This window comes from Electrona antarctica (genome assembly GCF_951216825.1).
Source record: "Electrona antarctica genome assembly, chromosome: 7".
NCBI lineage: Eukaryota > Metazoa > Chordata > Actinopteri > Myctophiformes > Myctophidae > Electrona > Electrona antarctica.
In genome coordinates, this window is record NC_136812.1 from 29,986,795 (window position 1) to 30,011,135 (window position 24,341).

At 42.0% G+C, this 24,341-nt stretch overlaps 1 protein-coding gene across 1 annotated transcript; it reads left to right on the top strand.

The window, feature by feature from the left end:
- Positions 1-9,073: 9,073 nt before the first annotated feature.
- Positions 9,074-10,788, top strand: dmrta2 (DMRT-like family A2; the record flags this gene model as incomplete). The annotated part of the gene is made up of 2 exons (XM_079505198.1): positions 9,074-9,570; positions 9,906-10,788. The coding sequence occupies 2 exons, from the start codon at positions 9,074-9,076 to the stop codon at positions 10,786-10,788; spliced, it is 1,380 nt and encodes a 459-aa protein (XP_079361324.1).
- Between the last annotated feature and the right edge of the window lie 13,553 nt (positions 10,789-24,341).

The window sequence follows — 24,341 nt, forward strand, 5'->3', positions numbered from 1 at the left end:
AGGATGGGGCTATTTTAATTCATGTGTTATGTCTATAAAAGAAAAACTATTTGAGCTAGACCATCTTCTAAGGGGGATTCAGCAGGCTTTAGGCTAAATCCTTGCCTGTGAAACTGATAATTATGTCATGACTCGCAGTGTGAATATTCATCAAATCCGGTCTTCTGTATTGTTTAATATTGTGCCACCGTTTATATATAGCTATAGCATGCTTCTGCAGACGTGTGTGTCATGTTGTATCAGCGTGTCCATCCAATGCAGCAGTTGTGTGTATTCATCAGCGTTCCTGTGGCTGACTGGTTCTCACGCAAGGAATGAGTCTACCTAATGTGTTCAGTCAGTTACACTTCCTCTGGAGGCCAGACAACAACTGGAGACGGGGAGAAACTATGATAAACTGTCATTCATTTAATCACTTATTTGATTTAACAAAAAATAAAATACGTTCTGGAGATGTCTATATGACCCACCTATCTGTTGGGCTGCAACAGAATAGGCTATTTAATTTTAATAAAAATGCATTTTAAATAAATGGAAAAGGTTACAGCATGGCTAAAACGGTTTAAACACAAAGCCCTATTTTACTTTGTTATATCTACTTATGCATTTTGGGGAAAAATGTGTTTGTGTGTGTGTGTGTGGGGGGGGTCATTTAGTTTAAAGCCCTCTTAGTTTAAATCCCTCTTATGGGGGGTCCCTGGAGGCAGTGGTGCTATATCTTTTCAGATGCAGTTCTGCGTCCAAATAGGCCCGTTTCAATTTGGGTCTTTGTACAAGAAAATGTTTGAAAACCATGACTGTGCTAACAGGACTCGGGGCCAGGGAGAGGTCAAACCGTCAGTCAGGTAGGCGTAGTGGGCCTATTGAAGTGCATGAAGCAGAGTGTGTTGAGGAAGAGACAGGTGCATCATTGCTTGCTTGTCAGTGTGTGTCTTCCTCAGGGAGCAGTTCCTCTGAAGTGTGAGATTACAGTTTCAATCACGCAGTCCTTCGACTAATTCACAGAGGCATGTTCGTTTGTTCCGCTGCAGCTCGTGACGGTGATGTGGTCGGAAATGCCTATCGGATATAATGATATTACTCTACGTGACCTGACTTGTCATTTGTCTTTTTTAACTTGGAAGTGAGGAAAAGTCACCAGGTGTTGACTGACTGATGAAATGTAGCTTGACAATTGTGTAACAGGCAGCAATCCTCAGCATGTCTATTGGTCAATGCATTGCGTTATTTAGACTCAAGGACATGCCTACTGTATCGAACAACATGAACTTGGAGCAAACAACAAACTCCTTTGTTGAGACTAGCTGAATGTTAGCTGACTGTGGGCTATATAGGCTCGCTAGATCATTAAAGTTTCGTGGGGCCAATGCTCACTCGATTATATTGTTTCATGTTACAGGGACTAGGTTAGGCTACTGTAGCCTAATCTAGCCAATATTTAACTAATTTATTTTTTACAAAGGTACATTTATTTTTCTTTCCATTGGGTATTAATGCCTATAATGTAATTATCAGTTGTTCTGACTATAGGCCATCACAGCACAGGGCCAAATGTCGGTTGATGTCTCAATCAGTGTGTCCCCTGAGTATCTCAACTGAGCTGTGTGCGCGAGATAGATAGAGATAATTTGCTTTATCCTGGCTTCCACTGACACAGATTCACTTGTGGTAACATCAGGTTGCTGTCTTGATTCTCAGATGACAAAAGAGGAAAAGCGCTCCATGATGTTTAACCAGTTCCACAGAGGTCAAGAATGCAGGGCCCTTAGTGAGGGGACAAAAATTCCTGACAAGTGATCTGCCGTCTTTCCTTTTGAAGTATGAAGAGGACCCAACTCTGGTCCCATAGCATCACGGCTTTCTGAGAGTCCGCCAATCTCCCCCGCATCCCAGACTATAGGCCAACCTGGAGGGTCACGGAAAGTTTACTTTCTCAGAGGCGCTGGGCTGGCGCTCATTGACGAGGCCCAAAGAAACAGAATCTATGCAGCTTAAACTGTTGGTTGGGCACAAAAGGGGTTATCATCTCTCTCTCTCCCTCTCTCTCTCTCTCTCTCTCTCTCTCTCTCTCTCTCTCTCGGCTATTGTTACTGATTTGCTGCCAGTGTTCCTTTCTGTATATGCTGGTACATGTGTATTTCTGCAGCTAAATGGCAAGCCTGTTGCACTTTTATGCTGTATGCCTAATTGCAACCATTTATTCTGCATATTGCTATATTCATTTTTTTCTCTCTGGATTTGGAAACCGGTTTATTTTTATCCCCTCCAATGCATGGCTTTCCGAAATTACGTCATAGGCCAGCCAGATCTATGGACTTTTGAAGGGCGCTTGCCCCTCCTATATACACAGGTTTAATGTTTGTCTTTAGTTCAATGTTTGTTTTGTAAACGCATTGACAATGAAGGGAAATTTTACATTATAATGTGTAATTTACATCACTAATCAACATGAGTTATAGACTTTAATATATTAGCGCCCCTCACTTCACTGATTTTTAATGTTTATTGTGAGCCTAATTATAAATTCCCCGTTCACAGCCAAGTCTATGGACTTTGTTTGTTTAGTGCAGTTATATGTAATTTTTTGCAGGCTGAGATATGGATTTTAATGTTTGTTTAGTAGCCTATATGATGTATTGTTTTACCAGCCAAGTCAATGGACCTTAAATGCAGTATAAAACGTCATCTGGCTATAAATACTGCCCTCGCTGTGGCCCTCACTTCACACGAGTGCAGATTTTTAGTTTTTCTGTAGCATCATTGTATGTTGTAGCAGTAGGCTATACTGCATTTCGCTTATCACATGCGACAATAAATTCTTCAATAGCCATTGCAATAGCCTATATGGCTACTGTATATTGCCCATAATGGTGTTTTGGTTTAGCAAATGCACTTATTTATTACGTTATGTTATCAATAGGCCTATCTATGGTGAATTCAATTAGCCTTTTAAACACCGACAGACATAAATAAGATGGTTTCGTTTTTATCGCCCACTATTAACCTCATTCTACACTCGGCACCGGTGCATTTACAATGACATCGGGAGCCAAACAATATAGGCGAGGTAGCTATAGGCTAGGGCCTAGGGCCTAACCTTCTACCTCGCCTATATCGATTAATGACCAATAATTGCCTAGCCGCTAGGCAATTATTGGTCATTAATCGATTTATTTAGATTGCGTTCTTGATTTGGTAGACCTATGTTTTTGTTTCCTGTAGAAATAAGTGTAGCCATGCATGTGTCACTTAATTGATTAAACTTTGGCAGCAATAGTGACATGTACCCATTATAGCCGCTGCAACTGTTTAAATTGTCGTTTATTGTCAAGTTTGTGTTATTTTCATCCCCATTACATACATAGCTGTGTGAACTTGCACACAATATAGGCTACTGTAGTACTGTGGCATATATTTCTTATTCTGTTATTTTTTTAGAGCATGCCATGAAGCTTGATAAGCTATAAACTTACCACTTAGCTGAGCGTTGAGAGATCACAAATATGTGGCACCCCCTGTATAACCCCCCCCCCATGCGTTCAGTTATCGAGTGTCGACAGTAATTGCAGGCTAGGCTATCCGCTATATACTTCGTTTATTATATAAGACGTTTGTATACGTTAAGTTCTAAATGCAGAACAAATACATGTTATGGGCCTACTATTGGCGATTTCCTTTATTTAGTGTTAATTCATTTTAAATAGACTTTCAATCAATTCGTGTACCAGGACAGGAATTATCGTCGGGGACTCATTTAGAGTCTTCAGAACCCATTAGTTATCATGATGTCTATCACTTCGTCTCTCTCTCTTTCTCTCGCTCTTGATTTTTTTTTAGCCCTATAGAAAAGTCCACAAAACCTGTGGGATTATCAAGGCACGGAATAAAGAATTAAATGGGACCAAACGCGGGACTTGAATGGGCGCAGTGGCGTGCGACGTGAAGGAGAGTACTTATTGGTTCATAATTGTGTTCTTTTTCTTTTTCTTGCGCCGTCCAGCAGCACCCAGAGCCGAGGCGGTATTATTACCGTACTGACATCTAGGAGGCCGCTCTTTGTGCTCAACACTTCAAGTTTCAAAAACAAGGCCAATTGAAGCGGCCGAGCTCAAAGGCTGCAGTATTGTAGGCAAACGCATTGAGTTTTGATTGGGGACAATGGTGTTTCTCAAATTTCTAGGCAAAAACCCACACTCCATCTGTGATCTCAATGAGCACCTATTCATGAGCTTCCTTATTTTCTGCGCCATTCGTTTGTAAAAGGGGGCAGATGTGGACGGACATAGCTGGAAACAGCATTTTAATTGGCTGGTGTGTGTGGGTGTGTGTGTATATATATATATATATATATATATATATATATATATATATATATATATATATATATATATATATATATATATATATATATGATGTGTGAGAGCGAGATGACACGTTGTAGGCTATAGTCAATATAAGGTTTGACCCATAAAGAGAAGTTGCAATAATCGTTCAATGTTTTTTATGATCCTTATGGTCATCCAAATAACATATTAAATTGTCGTATTGAAAAATTGTGTATAAAATTCAGGCGTTGAAAGTTTGGGTACCATACAAACCTATATATAAGAAAAAAAATCAAATTTTAATTATGCTTCAAGTAGGCCAAGCATGTGACGTGTCAAGAATAGTTTTGCACGAAAAACACTCCTTCGGCTATACCCATGGCGTCATTAATGTGATGAGGTCATCACATTTGGGCAAGTGCATAGCCGAATTTAGCCCAATTAGTGTTTTTTTGTGTGCAAAACTAATGCTTGTAATGGATTCAGAATCATGAATAACCCCTAGTTTGACACATCACATGCTGCTTAAAGCATAGTTAACATTTGAAGTTTTTGCCAATGGTTTTTAATGGTAGGCTACCCCAACTTTCAACCCCTGAATTTATGATCCACAATTTTTCAATACAACACATTTTATTTGGATGACCCTAAAGCATCATCAAAAACATTGAACGATTACTATTTCAATTTATTTTAGGTCACGCCCCTTTTTAGCTTAGATTGACTGGCCTATTGGGGCCCTTGGCAGTACATGGTATATGGAAGAGCCCTTGAAATATTCATATGGTGTTAACTTGTCCCCCATCTGGAAATGAGTGTTAGCGGGTGAAGAGTGAGGGTGGAGAGGCCTCTCATTCTGCCTCTCGAGCTCAAGTGTTTGTCAAGGAGCAACACATCCAGTCAGTATACTCTGGGCCGACGAGTCTTTGACATTGGCTTGCGCTTCGATATAGGCGCCAGGCAGAATAAGTTATATTTGTCACACTCACATCATCACTTGACACGCTCAAAGCAGTGTTTTTTGTTTTGGGTTTTTTTCGTGCGCGCTCCATCGTGTTATAGGCCTATTACTTCTCAAACTAAAACATTGTCTTAAAATAAATTAACTTATGCAATCAATCTAATTCTAATCTTTGGGAGGATTGATTCAGTTGCGGAGCAGCATTTTGAATAGAATAAAAGCTTGGCGACAGATCGACTTGTTTTTATGCATGTAGCCTATTTAGGCCTATACTGTTTAGGGCTATCCAGGCATCCACTATCGTTAAGGAATGCACTAAACATTATTCTTTTCCCTGTCGCTATGGGGCCCGTGAACTGCGGGTTAACAGCCTAATAGCTTCGTGAGTATAGCCTACGTCAAGCGACTCATGCGTATAAATGCGTGCTGCTTTCCCCCCCAAACCTCAAGCATTTCTTTTTTCACAGCCCCTTGTATAACTGCTACTCTAACCTCTACTATGTTGAATGGACTCGAGCTTGCAGCGGGAGTCCTCGGGAGGCGACCCGGGCCCTGCCGTGCTGCAGGGCGGGCAGCAGCGGCGAGCGAGGTCGCCAGAATGCCTCACCAGGGTGCAGAGCAGCGGAAACATGCTGCTACATATGTCGAGTAATGCAAAGTCTTTGTTTAGGTTCAAAAAGGGTGTTAAAACAGGCGTCTGCAGCCTTCCGAAAGAAATGAAAGCACTATAGGTTTTATTTCATATAGGCTTAATGAAGTGTTAAAAGAATGTTGAATTTGTATTAAGTACACAGTCTGTCTGTCTTAATTCCGCATGCAGGTGCCATTTTAATTGGGCCAGAGAGCAGACAGCTCTGCCTTATTAAGCCTTAACCTTACTCTTCGATATAGGCTCACTTGACGTCAACAAAGTTATACAAACAAATCAATTATACAACTGATACAGGATGCGATATGACATTAAGTTGTACATTGTTGCATAGGAGTGTTGGGATATGTTTTGCACCTGCCCGCCTTATAGCGTGTTTGTGCATGTGAACCTGTGCAGCGTGCGCGATGAGGTGGCACTGCAGCATACAAGTCAATATGGTAGCACCTTTTACACGCTTAAAGCTGCAGGCTACACTTCGTGTAACTTCCATGCTGCGGCCCTGCGTTTTTCTTTTCGTTCAACATTTATATCTAGGCTATACACATATTTCCGTGCTCTGTGAAAGTCAAAAAGGATGTAGCCTATAATAATATAGTCTCTATTATCAAATCCAATCCACTTTATTTATATAGCGCACGTTTCAAAACTCAGGGTTTACAAAGTGCTGTACAGGAAAAAAATATTAGCACGTTGGTTAGGCAATTAAGGTGCAGATGACAGCGGTGAGGGAAACAGATGGCATTTGCTTACAGTGATTCAGAAGGTAAACAATGAGGCTATTGGGAGGAGAGAAGAGCTGACGGGCTGCATACTGCAGGACGCTAAGCGGCCAGAGGCGCACCGGCTGTGAAGTTGCACAACGGTTATTATAAGGTCTTTTTATATAGGCTTCCAAGGATATGCGGCCTCCGAAATGTCTATAACTGTTTCATCTCAAAATAAATAGCTGCGCGAAGCATGTTTCACAAACCTTTTTTAACTTTTAATGTGGACCACTATCTATACGGCATTTCACCTAATTACCTGCATGTATGTATATGCGACAATAGATTCTTGAATAGCACATGCTTCACAAACTTCTAGCTTTTAGTGGACCACCATCTCAGTCATCATTCACCACAGTAGGATAATAGCCCTACATTTACATTTAGCCTACTTCTTAATTCGGGACAAGGTAGGCATGTTATTCTATGTGCACCCATCATGATTTATATAGGACGAGGCTATATCTGGCCAGTTTGTCATATTATTAACGAAAATCCTGTGCTTTTCTCTTGAACTCATCATACAAATAATATATACGATTTCTAATGTTGCAAAATTAAAATTGAATATTGCACAACAGAGTTGAAGATGCGAGCGATGCTGAACGGAGAAACGGCTGAGGACAGATCAAACTGTTTCCTGCTAAACTCCATTTGAGTCAATTATCTATACTCCTGTATACGATTTATTTACAGGCGACACATTTTACACGAATTATGTATATTCTGAAATATGTAATGATAATCACATCAATTAGCACTGACTGTATAGGCTATAGCCTACGACTGTCCATGTTTGTTACATAGATAACAACAGATACACGGGCGAATTGTTAATAAACATGGTCATTGTAAAATGATGCAGAACATTGAGAACATTGTTTTCTTCTTTTCGTAATGAGACAGAAAAGTGAGTGAGAAGGAAACATTAGGCTATCTTGTTAACATATTCATGAAAATAATATGTGAAACAAACGTGCGAAGAATAGTTTTCATTCATTTTAACATATAGCTATACAACTCGCATAATAGTCAATACACTGTAGAAAATGAACACATTCAAAGAGACTGTCAGCGATGTCAGAACACATTCTATCTAGCCACGTTGTCCCCGTGTTGACTCTCCAGGTGTGAAAATAATGGAAAATAATAATAATATTGCCAAAAAAAACGTCAAAATTAGCTATACTGTATAGTTAATCAAATCAATAATATGTTTTATTATTCACAGATCAAAAACAAGGATATAATAGGCATATTAAGGTCTCTTTTTAGACCTCACATTGACTAAATCTGTTTTGATAATCGGCGCAGTCAACAATATCACATCACTATTTTAGACGAATTTACATTCCACCACTGAAAATCAACAATATTAAATTATACTTACCTTATAGCTCGATGGAAATAAAAAACGAAATTATTGGCCTATATTAAGCTATGTGTATTTTTCACATAGGAAAAAAACTGCATTGGAACTGCAGGGATGCATTAAATTGCACAAATAATATTACTCAAGGATTGAGATGTCTGTAGTTTACTTGCTACTCACAAGTATGGTTTGTGTTTTTATTAGCTTAAGACTTTTTCGCAATTGACCCAGCATGGCATTAAATATTTTTAATGTCATCATGACTTACATTTAGGCCCATTAGTCCACCCAATTAATATAACTACCATATCATTTGCGGTCGAAATCTATAACCTATTAAAAAATATATGAATACAGGCTTCAATTTGAGCTGTCCAGAATTCTCCTTGAGATTCTAAACTTGATATTTTGAAAAAGAACCAAGGTGGACACAGTTGAGGGGGGGAAAAAACAGGCAAGCCAATCAGATTGCCCCTTCCCCCTTTGGCCAATGACAGACGCCACATTGTTGTTAAATTTGTCTAATGAAAACGTAGGAGCAACAATAGAGAGAGGGAGAGAGATCTGTATCTACTGACAATCTCTTGAGGAAGTTAGTGTCTCACGCTGCAGCGAGTAACAACCTCGGCTCCTCCTTGAGAATATAACTTTAAGCAGAGGCATGAAGGCACTTCTCTCTCACTGCGCCTTGGATTTTAATTCGACTGTAACTCCTTCAAATGGCGCTTTGAAGCCGTCACTTCACTGAGATTAGAGACGGTGTATAGGTGTAACTTTCTAACAGATCTATAACTTCGGTTTTCCTGTATTTTCGTTAATAAGGGAGACTCCTAATTTCACTTTTTGGCCAGAGATGTGGGGAACTGCCCAGCGAACGTCTCTACATTAGATAAAACTAGGCTGTGTCATATAGCCGCCAAGAAATAGGCAACCACACTTTACCACAGGTCATTACTTCGTTTACGGCTAAATTGAAGTTAATCGTCGAGAAAAGTGGGCATGGATCTGAGACCGGAGCATGCAGCCTCATCGGCATCCCACCAGCACCATCATCCCGGGGTAGCAGCAGCAGCGGCGGCGGCGGCGGCAGCAGGAATATCAATCCCTGTGTCTAGCCTGTCTTTGGCCAGCAGCCTGCTGCGGGGGCCTCCGCTGCTATTGCGGGCCACAGAAAAGTACCCACGCACCCCAAAGTGTGCTCGCTGCAGGAATCACGGCGTGGTGTCCGCTCTAAAGGGACACAAACGCTACTGTCGCTGGAAGGACTGCATGTGCGCCAAGTGCACCTTGATCGCCGAGAGGCAGCGCGTCATGGCCGCACAGGTGGCGCTGAGGAGGCAGCAGGCGCAGGAGGAGAACGAAGCCCGGGAGCTGCAACTCCTCTACGGGACCGCCGAGGGGCTGGCCCTGGCTGCCGCTAATGGCATCATCCCTCCGCGTCAGAACTACGAGGTGTTTGGCTCTCTCAGCAGCGAGAGTAACTCAGGTGAGTGTAGGTACACACCCATGCTACTGCATGTCTAAACTAAATTAGACTATAGAAAGGCTATATGCATGTGTCTGTGAGAATGTATACGAGTATAGGCTATAGGTTATAGGTTGATATTTATGAACGTAAAAATAGTTGAATTAGCGCGGCAGCCTAATATTGAATATGTGCGTAATGGAAACATTTCCTTTACGCACAACAGTTCAGTGACAAATTCGGATTCTTATTGAGAATGCTATTTTTATTTTATTCTACAATCCATATGATGCTAAATCGTAGTATAAAAAAAATATTGTTGCAAGCTATAGTGACACTCGCAATTGCTTGTGTTACAGATTCAAGTCTTCAGAAGTACGAACTGTTCGCCTTGAAGAGCCACATGCCTGGATCCAGCACCCCTCAGCACATGCAGGGAAAATCGGTATCTACCGACAGCGATTCGGCACCAGGGATCTCCTCTCCAGATGTGCGACACGGTGGCTCTGGCTCAGAAAACGGAGACGGCGAGTCATTCGTCAATTCTCCCGTTTCCAAACCCCTGAAAGACGGCGAGGAGACCCCGGGCTCTGTCAGTCCACTGGGTTCAGACTCCGGTTCTGAGACCGACAAAGACGAGCAGGACCCGTCCCCTTCATCCGCGGCCTCCAGGCACATGAACGCCATCGACATCCTCACCCGGGTGTTCCCCAGCCACAAGCGGAGCGTCTTGGAGCTGGTCCTGCAGGGCTGCGGGAAGGATGTGGTTCAAGCCATCGAGCAGATTCTCAACAACAGCGCAGGAAGCCACACTCACAGCAAGGCCAATCCGGAGGAGACGTGGACGGCTGAACGGATGCTCCAGAGCGCACATCCATCTCCCATCACCACCTCCACTACCGCGCCCACGAGGCCGATGTTGCCAGGAGCCATGACGCTCAGCAACCGCTCTGCGTTCTCTCCCCTTCAGCCCAACGCCCCGCACTTCGCCACCGACCCCAGTGCGTACCCACTTAGTACCCACCTAGGACTCAACCCGTTGCGTCTGGCCTACTCGGCTCACAGCCGGGGACTGGCTTTCATGACGCCATACTCCACCGCCGGGTTGATGCCAACTCTAGGCTTCAGGCCACCAATGGACTATGCCTTCAGTGACCTCATAAGGGACAGGACACTCTTACACAAGGAGCAAGGCTATGTCAACGGCTTATACGGCCCTTTGGTCAACAACACGCCTGACAAGCAGTGAGGTGGTTTTTAACCCCCGAACCTGGACTGCGACTGATGCAGGCGATACATTCCCATAAAGAATGAACATTGTATTTCTAGCCAAAAGTGTTGAATGTTCTGGAGAGCGTCTGTGATGTGTTTTGGCTATGACCTATGCTGTAAATATAGGCTTATTATCTGGCTTATTATAGTCGCCTTGCCGGAGAAGGCGAGAAACTCACTTATTAGGCCATCATTTAAGAATCTGTATAGAATTGTTGATAATTAGCCTATAATATATCATCTTGCTAAATTATAGGCCTAAACTTCGTTTTAACTTGTCACTTGTGCCACACACACTAATTGACAATTGGATGATCCGTTTCTAATATGTAACACAAGCTTGTAAAACACACCATAACGACGATATTTTCGTTTTGACCATTTTAATTTTAGAATTCATACTTCAGATACAGTATTTAATCGTGCAACATTAATAATACTAAAGTTTTGCCAGAAAGTTTTAGATAAAACATTGCTTAAAGTTTGCAGTTGGGCGAGACATGAACACCATGTAGCCTATATTGTTAAGAACACACGTCCATATAGGCTGTGAATTATGACATGTAGGCTACTTTACTGATGTTATAGTGAAATGAGTTGTTGTAAAGGTTTAACTAATGACGTGTAATTACCATCCGTTTCTCTTATAAGTCTTATTTCGTTTTAGTTTTATTTTATTTTTCACTTATTTTCCAGTTCGTCTTCAACTGTATAGACTATATCGCATTTGATATGAAATACTATAGGCCTTGTATCTTTCATTTTTGTCATTGTTAATCAGCTGCAATATTTTTGTGGCATTTGTAAAGTGCTGAATCAAGTCAATTGCTCTTCAAATGTTGCAAGCTGTGATGTCACATTGACCTTGCTGGAAATAAATGTTATTTTAAAGAAAAGCAGAAACGTTTTATTATTATTATTATTATTGTAGTTGTTTATTATTAGTACTAGTAGTCTATAGCCTATAGTGGTGGTGGGTTAGAAGTAGGCCTGGCTATACTGCAGTGTAGGCTATATTAAAGCCTATACTAAAGGCTAATATGTTTTATTATTGACTTGTGACGCTCATTTAGCCTGAAAAGTGTTCCACAAATCTGTCAGAGACACACTGACATGGTGCACTCATGCAGCCAGGGTGAATTAATAACATATAGGCTTAACATGGTGTAAGTAACGAAACATTAAAGGAGCATTGCGTTTGTTGATAGTTTGCCATGTGGGGCCTTAGCAATGGCCAAATCAACTTAAAATCAAAATAATACACAACCTGTGCTATGAGTGAACTTTTCAGTCTGGTATGTGTGCTACACTAACGCCAATGTTCCACGCAATAAAATCGTTTGTTAATTTATTTCTACATGAGCGTGTATACACATTGAACTAAATACATTACCATTCCATTTTCACGCACGCATGAGTTCACAATGCTTTGGCGAACATTTCGCATCAACACTGATATTATATTGTATAAGCAAGAAAGGTGTTGGTGGGGTAGCCTATAGACTACCTACAAAATATAAAACAATAAGTTTGATGAGGTTTAAATGCAATTCAAGTTAGGCCTATTTATAGAAAATGTTACGAGTAACGTTATAACGAGTGACAAACGGAAAACGGAACCAGAGACACTGTCGACACTGTTGAACGATAACTAATTCAAATCCTCTACCTTCTATTACCGTATATATTCATTAGGATACCATCTTATTTCACACTAATAGCTGGCGTGAAATCCAACGTACCATTAGCCTATATTTAGCCATATATTAGGCATATGGCCTATACATAGGCACACGATACGATATTTGAATTTGCATATAGCTTTCAAATATCCATCAAAATAATAAATAAATAAATGAAAAAAGAAATACCGTAAATAATTAAACATTTCAATATTCTGGGTGACTGTCGTGTTGTTTCAATTATAGTAATTATAATTATAATATTAATATTATTATAAATGTGGGATCTGTTGTTAAAAAGCCTATGCCAGTAGGCCTATATGGCTAAATGCCAAGATAACCTGTTGAGGTTACTATACGGTAATCGGGATTCTTAATAAACAATACATATACAATAAACAATAACCTCGACGAAATTGGACTCTGTTCACAGTCAGCAAATGAACGTTACGTTACGTGCATGCAGGTGCATGTATTTAGGTAGGCTCAGAGCAGAGTTACGACAACTCCGTTCACATCTTAAATGAAACGCCATGCACCATTAGACGTATACGGTATTTCCTTAGCTGTAGGTCTATTTAGCTACACGTCGAAATGTGTATGTGATAGGAAAGGGGAACGTTATATAATGATGTTTTCCCAATATTCTGTCACCAGAAAAATGGGAATGAGAAAATACGCCACTTATGTTGTAACTTGCATCAATTTAAAGCCCAAATCCCTGTTCTTTTTCCCTAACTGGGCGCACCAGTTGGATTGGATCTCAAAAAGCTAATATAACAACGTCAACAAAGTCTTTAATGATGTACCCTTCCCTTGCCTAGAAAACGAAACCTTATAGCCTACACCCGGTAAGTGGAACACCATTGCACATTGCATAAAGTGTGTTTGTTTTTGTAAGCTACCAAGACTTTCATAAAAGACCTGCCAACGTAGAATGGACATTCCAGCCTTGAGTAATGATCGTAATGATGAGAGAGACAGTAGGCCTATTGATATATTTTATTTAAAAAGTCTCTTAGACCTTTTGACAGGTTGCAAGCAGTTTGGCTATATTCGACCATGTGATTTTCACCCTTTTTATTTCAAGGACTGCCAACTTGATGCATTATAATAGGCTACGGAACCCGTTTTAGATTCAATTGTGTTCATTTTTACTTTTTATTTTTTAATACGATTATATTGTTGGACATGATTTGGTCTGATAGTCTGCATGTAATTTGGTCCAGAATAGCCTACTATAACAGTGAGTGACTCTGATCAAATTATTATCTAGGCCTATGATTATACATTTTTTAAATATTGGTGAACATGAACTATCCATCAATTAGCATGGGACCCCCGGGAACTGTTTCGTTTGAACCACTGTAAATTGCATTTAATTCGAGGACAGCATGCTTTCAACACCCTGCACTCTCCTCTTTGTTTTGGAGCTTGGCAATTTGAAGGTCCATGGCGCCATCTAGGGGTAAAAGAAATCAGCAAAAATAACATTTTTCTTTCTTGTACAGAGTAGACTGGGTTATCTAATAGTACCACCTAGCGGTCCGATACTGCGTGGATTTCTGGGAAATATACAGTACTGCAGTGTTCAGTCCTATTCAATATGCCTTAAAACAGTCATATAGCCTATAGGTACTGAACTGTAGCCCTACGGGCGAGGCTTTCCTCCCCATCCCCTCCCATATTTCTGGCAGATATAGTTGATAGTAGTATAGTTGGTGATTTCTCCATTCTGCCACAAGCACTCCCCTTCACTTCCTCATGGCGGTTTTCCCAGTAACTGCAGGCTTTTGTCCAGTGAGTTGTGAATGTGAATGTGAATGTGAACGTGATACACCTCCTCCAGCACTGAATAACGTCTGTGGCTCTAATGTTTGTCTCAGTATTGTCATCTCTCTGTTCTTTTCCTCCAGTTGTCTCTTCAACTCTCTCTCAGGCAGGAGAACATTATTCATCAGATTTCTCTCTGCTTCCACTCTGACCTTTGCTTCCTATGGCTCTCACCTCGTCCATGTCCCGTGTGTGTGTGTGTGTGTGTGTGTGTGTGTGTGTGTGTCGGCGAGGTCCTGTGCGAACATTAATTAATGAATTAATTAATTCATGTTTATTTTGGCCTTCAATTTGCAAGTATAACTAATTGAAATGAACACCCCGAAATGTAGCCTATAAGAGTAGGCTATATGAAAGCCTTTTATAAATTATACTATTGGTATTTCACACAGGTGTTGCCAAATAACTAATTATCTTGCCAGATGCTCAATTTAATCAGCAGAGGCTGCAGAGTGCAGAGCAGTGCTGCTTCTGCACACACTAACTGACCAGCTAAATTTATGCCTACTTTAAACCATAATATGACAAACCTTGGATTAATTCTTCTGAAAACGAGCAGCAAGCACAAGGTAAGTGATTCACACATTCAGGCAGGCATTGGGTGTTATTGGAAATGGATGCACTGCGAACGACACATTGTCAGCGAGTAGGCCTACTACTAAATGTGAAATATATCAACATGTAAGCAAAACTAAACTATAGATATTAGGTCTGAGATGGAAAGTGATTGTTAACATTTATAAGCCTATTAAAAAGGGAGGGGGGACGCTGCCCCCGCGAGGCCTCGCAAGGCGCGAGGCCCGGTGCGACGGCACCATTCGCAGTTCGCACTACCCTTAAAGTGGCCATTGTGTGTGTGTGTGTGTGTGTGTGTGTGTGTGTGTGTGTGTGTGTGCGCGTGCGTGCATGCATGTGTCTCTCTTTCCTCTCATCTCATTCTCTCTCTTTGCTCTATAACCTCTCCAGCTTTCTCTCCATCTCCTGCCTTCCCTCAGACTCCCTTCTCAGCTCTCCTTCCAACTCTCCTTTCTTCTCTGCATCCCTCTCCTCCCTCATTTGTCTCTCATATTCACTCGTTCAATGGTCGATCTTCCTGATGCCTCCCCCGTGCTCTTGGATGGATCAGTCTATCTTCCTCAAAGAGTCCTTATGCCCCTTATCAAATCTCCCCCATCTCCTGCTCCTCATGTGTCTACTCTCCTCCAAGTCCCTCTGAATCTCTCTGACCAGGTCCTCCGCCACCTTTGATTGATTGATTGATTGATTGATTGAATACTTTATTAGACAGAAATGCAAACAGAGTACAGGCAAACACTTTGACTTGAAAGGATAGGACCAAAAAAAGCCCTTGCGTTCTTGTTTCCATTCGGGTCCTATGTATTCATATCATCACAAAATATAAAACACTATTTTACAGAGTGGAAAAAAGAAGGAGGGTGTAAAAGAGGGGGGGAGGGGGGCGGGGGTGATCTCCTGTCTAAGAGAGATGTGATCATATCCTCTCCCTTTGGCCTACTGAAAGGTGGATTTTCAAGCCTGTTTTAAAGGTGGCCAGTGATCTGCATTTTTTTGAGGGAAGGGGTCAGCCCGTTCCTAGCCTCGGTCTTATCTGCGAAAAGAAAAGCCTGGTCACAACATAAGGCAGAGAAGCTATCGGCGGATGTATCCTCCGGAACATCCGTCAGATGTATTTCCCCGGATACGATATTTTCCCGACCAATCACAACACTTTCATTTGCGGAGAATGTAAACTGATTTGTAAAGCATCAACGTAATTTCCTTGGGTGATACTTCCGCAGCGTAGGGCTTGCCCAGGGTGGCCCGTTCCACACTTGTGTAGGAGAAGAATTTACCCATGTCTGTTTTAAAGGTGGGTGGTACCAGATCATTGTTCTCACTCCCCCTCTAGTATTGTGGCTGTGGGTGTCGCTCACTTTGTTTTAGTCATGGTATTGAGGGCATTGAAGAAAAAGACACACCTGGTAGATCTGAGTGCTATAGAAGTTATTTGTGTTTGCATGCCACCATGCTGTCTATCTTCTCCAGCAGCTGTGTAATCTGACCAGCATTGCTCATGCTGTCTAATGTTGAGGATGTGGCATCCGTTCCGGGGACTGCCCATAACTCCGACTATGTGGCTTCATGTGCGGTTGGGGTTGTCCCACAAACAAACAAACAAACAAACAAACAAACAAACTGTTTAGTTACCTCTGCCCTCTCCTCCTCCGTACAGCTGCAATGTTGGTGAGTTTGACGTTATTTAATACAATTAGAAAGGACTTTTCTGTTTGGATGAATGGGCTGTCTATGGGACGTTGCACCTAGGTAGCACCTTGCTGGCAAGATGGCAGCCGTGTATCGTCAATTACCAACTCCAACTGGACATTGTATTCTGCATTCTGACAAGCATGGAACAGTGCCCCCATGTGTTTGAAAACAGTCACTATTCACAAAAGTGTTGAACGTGTTCATACTGTCACTCTTGTATTGTTGAACTTGCTCATACTGGCATATTTAGATTCTTTGCCTGCTACAGATGATACTAAAGTTCTAAAGATATGCATAACTGAACCTTTAGCATGCAGGCAGGCAGGCAGGCAGGCAGGCAGGCAGACAGACATACAGATAGACAGACAGACAGACAGACTCTCTCTCTCTCTCTCTCTCTCTCTCTCTCTCTCTCTCTCTCTCTCTCTCTCTCTCTCTCTCTCTCTCTCTCTCTCTTTTTCTCTCTCTTTTTCTCTCTGGTTTGATGTAGCCTAACACTGATGTAGATGTAGATTAACCTATACATTCTTATATAATTGCTGTCTCATATAGGATCGTAAAAGATGCGATCACAAGCCTGGGATCAAGGGATGTATGTATGATAAAGCGATAAAGACAGCAAATAAGTATTTGGCCTAAGTAAGTGCAAACAACAGATATGGACAAAGTGCTGCAAAGAAATATATAAATAGACTTGGGATAATACAAATATACATGGGATGACAGTCCTTTATAAATCAGAGAAGAGGTCTGTCCACCATTACAAATTAATTAGAAAAATCATTTTGGCCTGCAACATCTTGCCATCTGGCCACTTTATTTGCTTTCTGGTTTTGCAGTTTACACACACATACTGGCTATACATACATTATACAGTAGGCCTACCCTCAGGACTCAAATTCACAGATTCACATTTCATGGAAAACAAGGCCATCTGCTGGCCATCATTACACACAACATTAATATCCAAGACAGCCTTTAATTAGCATTGTGTGTTTTCTATCTTTTTATTTATTTATCACGGCACAGAATTTCTTAGCAGAAAGTAGCTCACAAACGCGGACGAGGATTTATTAAATTATATAAAAAGAATCTAGTGTTAAATTGCGGTTAATATGAAGTGCAGTGCATGAAAATGACACACTGATCAATAACCTAATTATGTTATTAACAACTCCCAGTATGGCTTAGGCTTTTAGGGTATGTAGCCTATAGCCTACTCCAGTTTACACCAGCCACTAGTGTCATTTAACACATTTAATCCTGTCGACGGGTATACTCGTCCTGATAAATTAATTGCACACAATGCGCGGGGCGCTCTTGACGAGTATAGGCTCGTTTTGAGGCGTTTGATATCGCTATAAGATTGCCTTGCTATTTTCCATTTTTTTAACCACTCCGGTTGCTGTGCACGGTTGCTACGGCCCCGCCCGAACTGTGTCTCATTCTCCATAGCTATTAGCTTCTGTTTTAGCCGCGGCCTTTGCACACATTTTCTCGGAAACTACGCCGCTGTCCGTGTTTTTTAACTAATCGGCGATGTTCGGAGGTCTTTTCTCATTATCTGTTACATTGGCGTTTTCTAGAGCAAGGATGGACCTCATTTTAGCTCGCTAGCATTGTGCTATGCTTTAGCATCTAAGATTGCACCCCAAACCAGACGTGCATCACAATAGAATTCTTCTCATCACGTGGCACCCAAGCACCATACCACTTTCGTCCACCAGGAAGAAACGCCTGCCCTGGATTCCTTGGGCCATGAGTCATGATGCATCTCCCCATGTAGGCCTGACATTGTTATATGCTAGTGTATACGCCACGGGTGATAGTTAACCTGCCATGCACAGGTTAGTTTTAACCCGCATCACATGTCGGGAGCCACGGGTTATTATTATATATTTTTTTAAAGTTATTTTTTTTGGCTTCTTCTGCCTTTATTGATAGGTTGAAAGTAGACTGACAGGAAATGGGGAGAGAGATGGGGGGATGGCACGCGGCAAAGGCCGTCGGGATTGGGAGTCGAACCCGCGGCACACCGTCAGGCTGGCTTAGCAGCCTAGGTGCCCAGACGGTTGAGCTAACCGTCCGGTACCACGGGTTCGTTTTAACCCACAGCAGATGTCGGGAGCCACAGGTGATTTATAACCCGCAGCACGGGTTAGTTTTAACCCGCAGCACATGTCGGGAGTGATGGTCTTGTCAGACTAATGACTGTAGGACTGTTGGTATGTCTAACCAATATATGCACCCCACAGGCAAGTGACACGCACGCACGTCACTTGCCTGTGCGGGCAAGTGTCACGCACGTGCGTGCGTGTCACCAGACTGTTTACACCTCAAAATACATGTACATCAATAATAGGATCTATTTCACCGCTGTACCTACACTGTACATAATTTGGTGTTAGGTAAGGACTCAGTAAGGACTAGTCCTTTATAACTCTATGTTCCACACTTGGAAGTGTATTAATGACATGAAATGTTGAAAATGTGTGTTATTTCCCTTTAAGTACAATTGTTTTTTACTTGGATTAGGCTGTTATGTAAATTTAATGAATTCATATTTACTAATTATGAAAATGAATAGCCAACACCATAATGTCCGAATTATGACGCAGCAACATGGCTGCTTTAGACTGGAAGTAACTAAGGTGGATACTAAAACCATTTCGGCATACAAAGCCGTAAATTATTGAGATAAGCTTTGAATTAGAAGCGTCTGGACTCCGGCTGGAGACCCTGGTGAGGAGAATTGGAAGAATGTAATAGAGTAAAAGTACTCAAGTCAGAAGGTACTTATTGTACCGGACTGTAAAACCCTTTTAAACCAAGTGAATATTAAACTTTATCTTTAATGTTATAATGTTAAACTTATAAAACTGTAATCCTATATTAATAACCTTTTAAGGAACAACACTTTAGAGGAAAACTACAATACTTAAAAAGTAAAAGAGTAAAAGTATTTCAGAGTATACCAGAATACCTTAGAATGATTTTGACACAGACACAAAGAAGTACAAGTCCACACGCCAGAGCTAAGGATTTTCCATTTGATATATTCCAAGTTACATCGTGAGAGAAATGGCAGGTCCGTACAGCGTTCAAAGATCTCTCACTGATGAATCATCAGTGGACTCATTATATACAATATGAAATCAAAACAATCTCTGACACGGGGAAGTAATGCATTTGAGTTCAGAGGTTACAAAAAGCGAATTATGGCGACACCTATGGCTGGGAGGTTCACTTGGCATATTACAATTGACGGCCGTGCTGACTAATATAACGTTTTTAAGACGTAAATAGGAGAGCGAGGGAGACAGAATGTCTACCTAGCTAGAAGGTCAAATAACAGTTCTCACAGATACACATCTGTGGTAATCTGTGGTAATCTGTGGCAAACGGGAGAAAAACAATTCTTTATCTCACGCTGGCTAGGGGAGAAGTGAGAACCAAAATCAGTGGAACAGCGTGACATGAAAAATAAGTCATAGGGCAATATGGCATATGTAACGATTCATAACTATTGCAGGGCATGGGGCATATGATTAATAAGTCATTGGGAACATGTAAACTTCCATCCACAAACAACAAATATTATCCATCATAGGCTATTTCCAATTTTCAATACTTTATACTTCTACTCCAAATATATTGTACTTTTACTAGATTTTATTTATAATTACAAAACATACATTAACCTCTATAGCCCTATTTAAACTTTGGCTATTTGAAAATAGACGATCTACAAGCTCACCATGCGTGTTGCAAGCCTGTAGATCTGCTATTTTCAATACATTTTATATCAAGGACTCCTTTACTAATGAATAATTAGACACAGGCAGATAAATTGCCACAGGCCGAAGGAATGGTGCAGACACTGCAGGCAAGTAAATCCATTTAGGTTATTACTCCTTCCTTACATAAAACTCATTTTCATTTTCAGAACCTCTGTACTGAATAACAAATAGATGATAGCACGCAAAGCAACAAAATGAAGACAATTGCATTGTGGACCGATATTAGGTCTTACCGTGCAGTGAAATAGAAATGTCTTCCCGAGCTATTTACAATCTAATACTTTATAGTATTGTTAGGTCAACCACAATGTTATTGTGTCAACAACAAAATTACTCACGTTGAAAATGACTAATGGCTATGGCCACAAACGTGGACGGGCTCATGCCTGCATGACTTTGTTTGTATCTATTCCCAATATCTATTATTCTGCACGATGGTGGAATACATAAATCAATTGGTTTAATTCCACATGCTGTTACTTTATTGAATTCATCATAACTCACTGAAATTGCATAATTTGCATGTGCTGACTGAAGCTCTATTTTGCTTTTCTTGCACCACTTTTATATTGACTTATTTTGAATGCTTTGTGCTTTTAATTTAACCACAGTAAAACAAAGATTGTAGTCTATTCTGTTCTAATGGCTCATTCTACCATGCCATGCCATGAAGGATGTTGATGTGTGTGTGTGTGTGTGTGTGTGTGTGTGTGTGTGTGTGCGTGCGTGCGTGCGTGCGTGCGTGCATTAATAGCATTGCACCCTGGCGTGCTATTGATTCCAGAATCTCATTCCTTCATCACACTGTGCAGGGAGGGACTCTCATTTCATGTAGCATTGTACACTTTCTCTCTTTCTTCTTGATCATGCATCCTTACCCCTCTCTCCTTAACCCTCTCATTCAAATCTCTAACCACTTTCAAACTGACGTCCCTGGCATATTTTGGGCATGTCATCATACAGGTGAAACATTTGTGAGCTTATAGTTTGGCTATTTTCACTATTCGCCGCATGATGAAGGGCATAAGTGGTTAACAAATTGTCTCATAGGACAGATGGAACATCATAATCAGACCAAATATTACTTACTAAGTTACTACACAACTAAATAGGGTGTAAGGATGGAGGACAGACATGTTATGTTATGTGTTTCTGTGGGAAAGGAGAGTCGCTTTAGCAGATGTATAGCTCTGGTCCATAGCACTATGGACCTCAGCTAATGTATGCCCACTTGCCCAGAGAGTTATACATGTAAATGCACAAACCCAAATACTGACTTCATTTATATATAGGCCTACACACAAACAGTAAGAGAAAAACATGTATGTAGGCTGTGTCTTATTTAAGCGGACGGTAATAACAATAATAATTTGTAACTTTGTCGTCCTATAAGAGGCATAAGCAACAATTAGTTTTACCACTCATTAGTGTAACTGTAAACAAACACCTGAATCACAGTGTGCACGTGAAGGGTTGTGCACATGGTGGGTGAGGAGTGTGCACGTGAAGGGTTGTGGTAAATAAATGGTAAATGGTGCATTTATATAGTGCCTTTATCCAAGGCGCTTTACATAGATTGTGCATTACATTCACCCATTCACACACACATTCATACACCGATTGCGGCGGAAGCCATGCAAGGTACCAACCAGCACATCGGGAGCAATTTCGGGTTCAGTGTCTTGCCCAAGGACACTTCGACATGTAGCCAGGAGGAGCCGGGATTCGAACCGCCGACCCATGGATCATTGGACGACCTGCTCTACCTCTTGAGCCACAGTCGCCCGGTGCACATGGCGGGTGAGGAGTGTGCACGTGAAGGGTTGTGCACATGGCGGGTGAGGAGTGTTCACGTGAAGGGTTGTGCACATGGCGGGTGAGGAGTGTGCACGTGAAGGGTTGTGCACATGGCGGGTGAGGAGTGTGCACGTGAAGGGTTGTGCACATGGCGGGTGAGGAGTGTGCACGTGAAGGGTTGTGCACATGGCGGGTGAAGAAGGAGCTCTCTGGAATGGTTTGTATGAGTTTAAGGATAAATGGGCTTCAAGCTGTGCCAACACAGCATGAGCACATCTTCTGCTCAAGTGCAGAGTGTCAGTCACCTCTGGCTGGGCTGATAAGGTGTATTGGAACGTGAAAATCACTGAGTGAGCATGTGTGTATGTGGGTGCATGCATGCATGCATGCCTTCCTGCCTGTGTGTGTGTGTGTGTGTGTGTGTATGTGTGTGTGTGTGTGTGTGTGTGTGTGTGTGTGTGTGTGTGTGTGCGTGCGTGCGTGCGTGGGCGAGTGCGTGCGTGGGCGAGTGCGTGCGTGGGCGAGTACGTGCGCACGTGTGTGTGTGTGTGTGAGCGAGAGACATGTCTGCCCTGTCACGGATCATGAGATTCCCTCCTATGTCTATCCTCCTGCTATACCCAAAACTCACACCCACGCACGCGTGCTGCACAGTGCGCGCACGCATGCAGTCACACGTGCGCGCGTGCGCACACACACACACACACACACACACACACACACACACACACACACACACACACACACACACACACACACACACACACACACACACACACACACACACACATACTGATAAAAACATACACCACTCACAGAGATACAGAGAGAGAGAGAGAGCGAGAGAGAGAGAGAGAGAAACTGTCGAAGGAAAACTTTCGAAGATAATTTAAAAAAAAACTTTGATCCTCTCTAATGTTACCGTTGTTGTTGTTGTTATTGTTGTTGTTGAGTATTCTACAGAGTCAGTCAGGTGGATATGTGAATCGACTGACTGACAGAAGTGGGTCTCTCTGAAAGCACCCGAAGATCTTCACCGTGGAGAGCTTCCTCACCATCCTCCTGTCCAGGAGTGATCTTATACCTCTCACCCTCGTCCATCCCTCCTCCTTCCCCTTTTATCTTATTTGCCGCCTCTCTCTCTCTCTCTCTCTCTCTCTCTCTCTCTCTCTCTCTCTCTCTCTCTCTCTTTTCTCGGACCATCCCCCCCATCTCTATTCTTCTCTCTGTTTTCAGGCTCGTTGCCTGGCTCTGAGTGAGAATCATCAAATGAAGATTAAAGACGCTTCTGTTTCCACTGACAAGCGGCACACACACAAACTTGTGCACGTGCGTATACTGTACATTCACATTATGCGTGTGTTCAGACACAAATACGCACGCACGCACGCACGCATGCACGCACGCACGCAGGCAGGCAGGCAGGCAGGCACGCACGCACGCACGCACGCACGCACGCACGCACGCACGCACGCACGCACGCACGCACGCACACACACACACACACACACACACACACACACACACTCCCCCAAGGGACCCACACACAATTACGACTAGAATGGGATTCATTCTCAGCCTTCAACAACTCATTAACTGCATATTGCAAATCGTACATTTCAGCAGAATGCATTGATGAGGAACAGCGAGAAAGGGGGCTTTGGGAGAGGCTAGCGTCATTTTAATATGTGTTCAGAATGTATTAGCATATCACATATATGTATATTATTATATACTGTATATAGAGGAGAGTGGGGAATAGTAAGAAGGTTGTTTCTTTATCTATACACATACAATACTGCCAAATCTGGGTGGAAAAATAGGCCTGTATGCACATGCCAAATGTGTGGTGTCTGACTAACGGACTTGTGTATGGAAAACCTCCCCTATTAGGACACAGGTCCTTGAGAGGGTTCCAGGGAGTCCCCAGCTAAATAATTGATATAGTTAGGAACCAAATGGAACCATGCACATGTTTTTAACAGTGTACAAATGCACCTGCGTCCAGTCAGAGTTATGCGAGTCCGTGACCTAATATACCAAACTGGAGGTCCTGGAAATAAAAAAGTTTGAGAACCACTAGCCTGTATTAGTTGGAGGTGATCACATCGAGACACGTGACTAGTACTGACTACAGGAGCAGGTGCTTT